This window comes from Etheostoma cragini, chromosome 20, assembly GCF_013103735.1.
Source record: "Etheostoma cragini isolate CJK2018 chromosome 20, CSU_Ecrag_1.0, whole genome shotgun sequence".
Classification (NCBI taxonomy): domain Eukaryota; kingdom Metazoa; phylum Chordata; class Actinopteri; order Perciformes; family Percidae; genus Etheostoma; species Etheostoma cragini.
This window is the reverse complement of record NC_048426.1, coordinates 18,863,496-18,874,191: the sequence shown is the minus strand read 5'-3', so window position 1 is coordinate 18,874,191 and position 10,696 is coordinate 18,863,496. Positions and strand designations below refer to the sequence as shown.

The window sequence follows — 10,696 nt, the reverse complement described above, 5'->3', positions numbered from 1 at the left end:
GGCATGAGCATAGAGTTGCTAAATTTCACACTTTCTCCACTATAAAATTACTTATTTGCTTTCCCACTCCCTCTGTTGGTTTCTTTAGGTCAATGGCATACATGTAGAGCCTTGTACTCATGAGGAAGTTGTAAGTATATGTGTGATTGTAAACTGTTGTAAAAAAAAACAATACTCTGCTCCATCTATTGATTACTGTTCCATCCTCCCAAGTTTCACGCCAATCTCAGTGGCTATCAACAACATGGAGGTGTGCTTTACCAATCTGAGTTGTCATCTTGGCAGGAGGCTGTTTCCTTTTGGCTTACCAGGTGACAAATAGAAACAAATGAAAAGGAGTAGAACGGTATCAAAAGCTGCACATGGATTGAGGGTGCTAGTATTTGGCATTTAGCTTCTAACTTTGTTAAATCTGCTCCTTCATTTCCCGCCCAACACACACACACACACACACACACACACAAAAGCCATAATGAGCAGTTTCTCTTCAGAACAAAATCCAGAGCTTTAATGGCAGCCTGTCACACTTGCAGGAGTGGTAGATACTCAGGCTAAAGTAGGGCTGCCACACAATGCTGGGACAGGATAGTAAGGGATCTGGTGGCAGATGTGTATTTAAGGTAGGTAGAAGTGACCTCGCATGTTAGGTGTGACAACCAGATGTCATTTGCTGTTTTTTTATTTTCTTGCTTTTCCAAGATGCACTGAAGATAGACAGACATATATTAATGAATTAATCTTGTAAACCTAACCATGCTTGAAAGCCTCTTTAAAACCTGGACTCAACATGTTTGAGGATGCATTTTCTGTCACTTAGACATCAGACATTCAGAGCATAATTACTTTGTGGTGTGAGCTGTCACTTTGCTGCCGCCTGTCAGAAGAGAAACGGCAGGCCTTCAAGTCAGCCTTTGATGATATAAGTGAAGCCTCTTCTGACAGGTTTTAACATCTGTCTACATATTCTGTACTCATCTACTGTTATATTTGTGTACAGCTTGACATGAATGTGGCATGTTTCAGTTATAAGAGATTATATTTTATCTTGCTGTATCACTCACAAACATTCTCACTCTCTTGCTATCTATCTCAATCTCTTTCTCTCCCTATCTCCTGTCAGGTTCACCTTTTGCGCACTGCAGGAGATGAGGTCACCATCACTGTTCGCTACCTGCGAGAAGTTCCATCATTTCTAAAACTGCCTCAAGGTAAGAGTCCTGTAGTTTGGATGCCATGCAATCTCACAATAAACTTTATTTCACTGAGCATTTTTAGCAATAAGGGAACACATTTATGGGAGATTGTCTTTTTGTGCACCTTGACGCTCTGAAACAGTTCAATAGATGCGCATTTATTTCAAGGTAATAAATTGTTATGCTCAGTGGCCTGAGGCAAGCTGTAATGTTAGAAACAACCAGAGCTGCAATCCCCCTGATCCTGTATTTACCTCCAGCAGCTTGAAGAGATGAAATGACACCGTAGACTGGAAAAAAATAATGGCCGGAGCTGCCAATGCTGAAAGTAAAGCCAACGCGGAAGTGCTTTAAACTTGCATTCTGTCTATTTTCTTATAGGGGGTAACTCCAAAACATATATATATATATATATATATATATATATATATATATATATATATATATATATAAAATCTCATTTGATTTAACCGGAATGATTTAAAATTCACTTTCTTTCTAGGCATTGTCTGTATGTTAAATATGAAGCTACTGCTAGTTGAGAGTTAGCATAGTTTACTCTAAAGACTGAAAAGGGGGGAATATGCTAGCCTGGCTGTCCAATGTAACACAATACGCCTAGTCTCGCACATAACTCTTGCATCTTGTCATTTTTACACTTGCTTTATGGACGGATTACACAAACTAATACATGTTAGTGAGCTTTTAGGGGCCACTAGGCAGAGTTTTTACTTTCTGACAGAGCTTGGCTGGATTCCTTCCTAAAATCTGTATGCTAAGCTAACCAAACCCTTGCTCTAGCTTAATTTCAAACAGAAGATAGGAGAATGCTTCCTCATTCTTTTTATCTTACTCTCAGCAAGAAAGCAAATAAGTGTATTTCAATAAAAATAATATAGCCGCAAGCCGCGATCTTTGTGGGTTTAAACCTTTTTTCTCAATAGCAACTACAAAGTAATTTCACACATGTGGTCCAATGTCGTTATGAAACTTATCCTGCAAGCTTTGTAACAATTGGACAAACAGGGCATTATGTTTAAAATGCTTACAACTGGGCAAAAACATTTATTTTCAATTCAGTGTGATATGTAGCTCAGTCCAGCTCATGGCAATTTGAGAAAAGAAGATGACCAACACAAAAACAATTGCTAAGAAAGCCGCAAGCTGCAATTCCAAGCTCAAACCTTGATTTGTGTCATTCCACGTCCAGTTATTGTGCATTTAATAGGCCCCCTAGTGATCAATATGAACGAGACTTGCAGTGTATGTGCGGTCAATTATATTTCTATAGAAGCACATGCACATCATATCCAGTTATTCCCCCAAGTTTCATGTTTTTCATTCCAGATCAAAGGAATTTGAGCTGGCCTGACAGACAACTAAATAATAATAATAATAATAATAATAATAATAATACACAGATGTGTTCTACCGCTTTGCGGTTTGAACCCTTTACTAAACTAAAAAAAAAACTTTTAAACTCTTAGTTCTTAGTAAAATATGTACCTCAATATTTAAAACTGATTACATAAACCACCACAATCTCACAAATTCAAACTGAGAACTGTGAGAAATCCAGCCTTCATATCTTGTGGTTAACATTCATAGGAGGGCATCAGGGCAGAGACGCTCAGGTTTTGCTGTGGGGTTTTTGGCCAGTGAGAGATGTTTTGTCGCCCGAGAAGGAAAAGGTTCAAATGTTCTAAGCTGCTCTTTGTTTCATCATGGCACATATGACAATCAGTGATGGCCAGGAGCAGTCTGCAACACTTTACCGAGTATGACCGAATTAGAAAGAAGGTCCTCTAATGCCAAGCTGATATCATATCAAAGAGTAGCATTGTTCTCTTTTGGATGCTGTCTGTGAGATCAGCTGTATGGCTTAAAAATAGGGCAGCCAAATAAAGTCAATGTCAAAACTTAATTTGAGGTACAGCTCTTGACTTATTTTTTGTTTCCTAAGGACGGGAATAATTATAAATACACGGAAGGAAGTAGGGCTAAATGTTTAACCGGGATTTTTCAAAAGCCTTGTTGTAAAGAACAGGAATTATTCTCCTTTGTGTCTCAGATTCTCCCGGGCCGTCCACTCACAGCCGAGCATCCTCTCCGTTGTTTGACAGTGGCTTACATTTAAATGGGAACGGAAACAACACGGTAAGAGAGATCCATTTGGTATTGCATGTATAATGTTTGAAAGTAGCCCCTTCACTCTGCAGTGTTCTGTCAGCATGAATATTTCAGTGTGTATGCAGTGTAATTGCTAAATATTTACTTCAACATAACATTACATCCATTAAGACCCCATTAAGACTGTATGAGCCATTCATGTTATCATTTATGTGCTCATTACAAGACAACACTCAAACTAATCTGTGTACTTTACGTGTGGTTTTGAAGGCTTAGGTGAAAGAGCCGCTATTTCAAGCTGGCTCTTCTAACTAAGAACGGTTAGCAATGACACCCCAAATTACAACACAAATATAAAAGAAAAACAATCTCAATATGTACATTTTTTACAATATGAAAAAAAAAAAAAAGAAATTTAAAAAAAAATCACAACACAATCACAAGATCAATGTGCCTGATTCCTCTTACTCCAGTGCACTCTTTGACAAGGAAAAAATGACAATATTATATAATAAAACCCCTTTACACAGATCATTCATGCTCATTAGACCTTTTAGATGCTGGGATTTCATGTGAGGGTTACAAAAGTCAGAATAGACACAGACGCCAAGACATTTAGTCTTGTCATAGCTGGGTGTGTAATTGATAACAGTTAAAATGACTGCACGTTTAGGTGAGCACCTTGTGTTGTAGATGCCGGCTCACTGGAACACTTGATGCAACAAAGCCATTGTTAAGAAAATAAGTTTCACCTGTGCTTCTCCTGCAAGTCCAATTGTCAACTGTGAAAAAGGTCTGTTGATCAGAGGCTGTAAAGTAGTCTTAACTAGGCAAATTAAGGGAAAACTTAATTAATCCTTTACTTAGTAACGTGTTAGATAAGAGAAGTGGAAGAAATAACAAATTTAAAATTCAGTGATGCACTGCAGGTATTTTCCCCATTAACATTTGTTGGAATTTAAAAGGTTATATGTGCTTAAACATTGTGTGATTTGCATTATACATTCAAGCTAAAAGGTAAAAGCATTATTTCAACATAAATGAAGACATGGTGGTCATGCATTAAGTTTGTTGTTATAAGTATATAGTTTGTTGTTTGTTGAATTAAGTTGTTTTTGACTACTTCGTTTTTATAACATAGATGTTCTGGTATATTCCGTTATAATCCAGCTCTCCTAAATGTGTTAGAAGCAGAATCGATTGTTAGGGATGCTTCCTGGGTCTGGTTTCAGTCCCACTTTTACCCCCACTGATCTCTTTCCTAAACTGAGGGTCATAAACTTAAAAATGCAGTCACATTCCAACTGAAAAGATAACGACCCCACCCTTTGTGGATAAGATTAGGGAGGCGAGAGCAAGAGAGCCAGACAAATTTGGGGGAGAGCCGTGTTAGGTTGACTCAGTATGTGTCTCTAGGATATCCTATGTAATAAAATGGATTCACATTTCAACATCTGAGATTTGGACTAATAATTGAATTAACCCTGAGAATTTAAATACAGAATATGTGACATGTTGTTAAGACTTTAAAGGTATCAGAAGACTCAAAAGTAATGTAACTAGTAATTACATTTGGTGTTAAGTAATTAGTTAAGTGTATATTTAAAGGAAAAACACAAGTACCTTGACATGTTTCTAGCAACTTGCTACGATGGACAAACGATGTGTAGGGGCCGTTTTATAGACAGGAAACATGGCCTTCTAACCGCACATTGCGGTTGCCAGCAGTGCTCTTTCATTATTGTTTTTTTCCCTCTGGTTTAGGTGCTTCTTGGCAGAAGAATCCAATTCAAAAAAAGGAAAGCAAAAGCAGTTTACATGAACCTCACTGCATTAGGGACTATATTTTACTTGCATTGGAGGGTAGCAGGGGCAGAAATACTAATCAACTTTCATTAACTATAGGGAGTTCATTATTTTTGCTAATTCAGGAGGGCTAACCTCTAGAGAGGCAGCAGCAGCACTATCAGCTGCAGTCTGAGCATCTGCCTCTCTTTGGACTGTGGCTTCTATAAATCCACTTTGACTTTGACATGTTATTAAATGTGAAGTAATCCATAATGTCCTCTACGCATGTATTGGCACCCATATTTTGGACAAACACTGTAATGAAACTTGTCCCTACCAAACTCTTCCTCCCATCTTGTTCTTCCACCCTGCACTGATGTCCAAATAGGTCAGAGGGTGATATAAGTAAACTAGGGTTATACATTTTGCAAAACATTAGTTGATTGTTAGCCACTGTAAAAACGTGTACCCTGTTTTAATTGCTCTACTCAAAAAACAACTATTAGTTGTATTGATTATTACATGTTGAATGCATTATTAATTTGCATGCCTCATGTCTACAGCCACATGGTAGATTTGTGTCACAATAGCAATACAGCAAGAGAAATGCTTCTTGTGTACAACCACACAGCAGTCCAATCGGCGGCTGGGCTTTCTCAGATCACAAGGAAAAACAAATGAAACATCATTAATTTTGTTCTGTTATTCTGTAAACCCTTTATTAGCTCCTTGAGCTTGCCTGCTTTTAGAGATGGCTGTGATTACAGTGCGTACTACTGGGAGGATAGGTGGGAGTACTGTCTCTGTTGTAGCAGCTGATTCCACAGAGGGGCATTTCAAACTTACCAAAGCACAACATGATGCAGACATCACATTACCTAAATAAATGGGACAAATTCTGCTCTAGCTTCCAAAAATATATGATAAATGACCCATAATACTGCCCAATCTGGGTCATTATCACAAATTATATCTATAAGTACATATTTACAAGTAGAGCTCTTCTAGCCAACGTTCTATATCTTCTCCCACCAAAGTTAGCATGTATGTGCAGGTTTTTTAAGCTCAGGTAAAAGGCACAAAAAATAAGTGATGGACTCGATTATTATTGCAAGTAGACAAGTATGTCTTTCTGCTTCTTTTTTTTTCTGGTTTGTTCAACAAATTTTGAATGATATTGGACGGATGGAATTTGTGGCCGTGGCGACAGAAGTTACCAATGGCATGTCATAGTATCGCGCCAGAAAGAGGCCAAAAATTAGTGTGTCCACCCCAAGCCCCTAGGAAGGGTGACGGGCTTTGAAGCCAATTTGATATAGTGGCCCAACCATGATGTTATGTGGCCCAAAAAGACTTTTCCCGATATATTTACGTAGCAAATGAGAAGTCAACCCCTCATAAAATGACTTGTTTCACTATCAGAGTTTGATCAGTTAATTCCGATTTGATTTGGAAAGGCTAAATAAACCGTGAGATTACATAATTTTATCCCCATTTCAGTTAGCAAAGCGCTTAACTGAAAGTAGCTGACTCGTTCTGGTGAAAGTCTCCAATGTGCCTGCTCTATGGGCCACACAGTGAAGAAGCAATGCCAATAATTTGGTTAGTTTTATACATGCCATTAGAACTTTTTTAGCTTTATGCGCCACTGAGTAACTTCCATATGAATGAACCAGGCCCCGCCTCATACCCTGTATCCATTTCTCTTCTTATACATCCATGGTCTACCTGGGTGTCATGTTTTCATCACATAAATAGCTACGGGATTGAATGCTGACTGTAACTTTTACCATTAGACAAAAGCAAGATGTGAATGTTTTTAATGACCAGTGGAAAACGGGCTATACTATGAATTTGTAGTAGTGGAAAAACATTTAAATTTTATTTTCTTCTTCTTGAAGCCAATATTTTACCGTTTTGAATGGTAAGACTTGAGAAAATTGCATATTAATATGGTAACCTATTACGAAAGGAGTCAACGTAAAGACAGCATCTCTTGCTTGTCATTTCTCTTGAATTATTCAGAAAACGCATGAAGGACAGCAGGTGGCCACTTTAACCTTTCAAAGATAATCTAGATTTAAAGTGTTTCGATTTAAATCCCCTGCAGGAGCTGGAGGATGCAAAATCCCTGGGACCTGGGCCTTCACATTGTCTACTTTTCTTTCAATTCCAGTATGTGCACTTGGTTTATCTGAGAAACAAAATAGACCCTGAAACATACATGTGCAAAAAAAGAAGTTATGACTTGATGTAACGTAACAGGTCAGCAGACAGCAGGGATCTTTACAATTAATTCTATGTTTGAAGATGAAGACTGTGTGGCTGACACACACAATTAGACAGGATGTTTCCTCATCCCAGAAATAACATTCAAGCAGTGAAAAACACAAAATAGCAAGAGGTGGCCTGCAGTTAGATTTTGCTCATGTCAAGTGAGATTCCTCTTGCCTCACAAACAAGGATTATGTGAGTGGTTGTTTTGAATTACTTTTTTTCTTCTTTTTTCTTTCTTCTCCCAGTGCAGGAAAAGTTGTAAATTCCCTTTAATGTTAAGACTATAATGATAGGAAGCCTCCAGATAAAGATTTGCAGCAAAGTAGGGCAACTCACAACTTATTTTTATAAAAATGGCATTGCATTCTATTAAGGTATTCTGCATCATATGAAATAGTCTGTAATGGAAAAAGTCATTAAGCCTGAAGTTGAGCAATGGTTGTAATAGTGAAATGACCTCAGATGTACTATATTTCTGCATATTATGTAGTAAAAAAGATGAACTGGGTGTACCTAATTTATTCAAGAGTTCAAAAGAGCGTTTGCTATTAATAAAACAAAAATGAAATTGACTTCAAAAGAGTCAGTGACAATAACATAAATTACAATTGCATAATGTTTCCTAACAATATGATTAAATTTGCCTTGGAATAAAACTATGCTGAAATATACGGTATAAAAAGTAAAATAAAATACAATAGCATGTTAGAGGCGCTCTAAGCGATTTCACACAGTTTTTAGGCTACAAAATGTGTAGTCACATACAGAAAACCTCTCCTCCCTATCCGCTAGCTGCCTGTCCCCAGAACACACTGTGGAGCCTGGGCTGTCTACAGAGACCACTTTTTTCCCCAAACGCCAACAAAAACAAAGATTTGGGGGTGGGAGTTGGGGGGTTAGTGCGTGGAAGCACGAAAGGGAGGGAGAGGGGAATGGTTAAGGAGGAGGGAGGGACGAACTAGCCTCGTTTTGTGTGAAAATACTTTAAACGTCAACAAGTGCCGTCACCCAGCATCGCTTAAAGCACATTTTAATTAAATGGTGATTAAATACTGCACTGTCCTTACAGTAATGCCCCATGTTTCACACACCCTGCAACGCTCAACTAAACCCTACCTGAATGCATGCTTACAAATGGTTAGCTAGAATACTTAACTCTTAATTAGCTTTGTATCAGCATATTTGGCAATTGCTTGAATGTAACGGACATTCATTAATATATAAAAAAGGTACGCACTAAAGCTTTAAGTTGGCATATGAATCTGGAAATACAAAAAATGACCCAAAAAAAAGGTGACATTTAATAGTACAGCTAACTGCAGGAAGTTTTGAGTTGAAGTTGTCTCCTCTGTTTCACACTAAAATGCTTGGCATTAAGATAATCTATTAAACCTTACACTACTTGGTTGTATTTTAAAAATAGGTCTGGTTTTATGATAGTGAAAAAATGCCACTCTTTCAACATCTGGCATGCTAATGCACATAAGCCTAATACTAGCTGCCTCACTCACACTTAAGCATCATTCTCTTCTGTAGGTGATTGAAATTCACTAAGCTTTGTCTTCTGTAGGCTTTCTCGACATTGAAAAAGGTGATAGTTTTCCTTTTCATTGCACCCTGGACCATTTACCTCCCTGATTAATTTACATGCAGTCAAATTATTATGCTTCATTCACCTCTGAAGTATCAGTATTCAAGAAGTAGTGTTTGACTGAACTCTGTGGCTTTATTTCCTGTTTTCCAGCTTCCTCAGTTGAAGCAGGTGCTTTGTCGGTGTAATCCACTCTGACAGCCTGATAGTTTTCCATTTCCTGCCACCTCACCTACTCGTTGAAGTGCTCCACTTGAGACATAACTAAAACATTTTATTCTGACATAAATGGAACAAAGCATGATAATTTCTTCAGAAATGTAGTAACTACGGCATGGTGAGGAGCTGACAGGGTTCTGCATGCGACATGTTGTAGTTCAGCATTGATGTGCTTCACTTTGCGAAGGTAGGCCATTTTACTCTGCTGTTCACTGTTGACCTCATTCATCCCAGAGGCTATTTTAATGCTCAGGTAATATGTTCTGCCATTTTGAATTCAGGGAAAGGCAGGTGACTTCTTGTTTTTTTTAATGATGAACACATCTACCTGTATTGTGTGTGCAAAATGCTACAGGGGCTGCATCAAATAGTTTGCAGTTGTCTGGAGGAGTTTGGGGATTTTGTGCTGACAGATGATCTTTAGATGCAGGAATGATTCACTGTTGGTGATTGCGCTAAAGCTTCACTAATTTGATCCCTAGGCTTGTAACTCATTTGATAATGTGTAATGCATCTCTTCTTCATTGATTGTGGTGTGATTTGCATTTAAATGTGGCACTCTTCCAGCTATCAAAGCTTTTCTCAACCTATGGTGCCTTTTTGATGCTCTACCATCAGAACCAGAGGAATTTTGAACTTTTATATAAGCATCTAAAATACGTCACAATTGGGCGTTTTGGATGGATGCTCTGTTCTGGTTTTGTACCCACTACTTTTAAAATGGCCGTGGATACTCCAACAAAAAGACCTACTTTCTGTTCTCGACTTAAGCAATTACAGACCAGATCTTGCCGTCATGACTAAACAGTTACATAAGGTGGTTGCTAGCCAACTCACAGCCTATCAATTCAGAAACCGTCTTCTTGATGAGTTTTAATCTGGGTTCAGATCCAGACACTGACCAGTAGAAAAGGTCTTAGCTACCTTCCATTGATTCTGTCTTGTATCCTGCTATAACTAGATTTAATACAACTGCTCAACTTAAGTCGCTGCTTAAGTCACAGCTTAAGAAGCAGCATTCATTTTCTTTGCAGCACATACAGTATCTGGGGGAAATCCTTAAATCAGTACTTTATTACCTCTTCACTACTACCTCTCTTTGCCGCTAACTTAAAAAAAAAATTAATGTCTTTCATGTCTTGCACTTAGGGCCGGACGATATGGAGAAAATCAAATATCACGATATTTGCTTAGAAATACCTAAATGTCGATACCCCAACGATATTGTAGTGTGAACTATTTGTGCTTTGACAAAATATTTACGGAATGTGATTTTTTTTTTATTTATTTTTTTATAAATAATCATCAGCAATGTGGGTATAATCACTAACTAGATAAAGGCAAATATTAGAACAGCTCAAATATTCTGGTAAGTTCAGAAAATGAAAACTTTACTGTGATGCAGCCTTTAAAACCAGGAAAAGACACCACTTATGCAATAATACAATATGACAAAATCCAAAATTTAAGATATCTAGTTTAATATCATGATATCGAC

General features: G+C 37.8%; 1 protein-coding gene across 1 annotated transcript in view; it reads left to right on the top strand.

Moving 5' to 3' along the window:
* sntg2 (syntrophin, gamma 2) overlaps positions 1-10,696 on the top strand; it is a 64,370-nt gene that overhangs the window by 23,402 nt on the left and 30,272 nt on the right. The window contains exons 6-8 of the mRNA XM_034857950.1: positions 89-130; positions 1,121-1,208; positions 3,265-3,350. Coding sequence (XP_034713841.1) covers positions 89-130; positions 1,121-1,208; positions 3,265-3,350 — 216 coding nt within the window. The remainder of the gene's footprint in view (positions 1-88; positions 131-1,120; positions 1,209-3,264; positions 3,351-10,696) is intronic.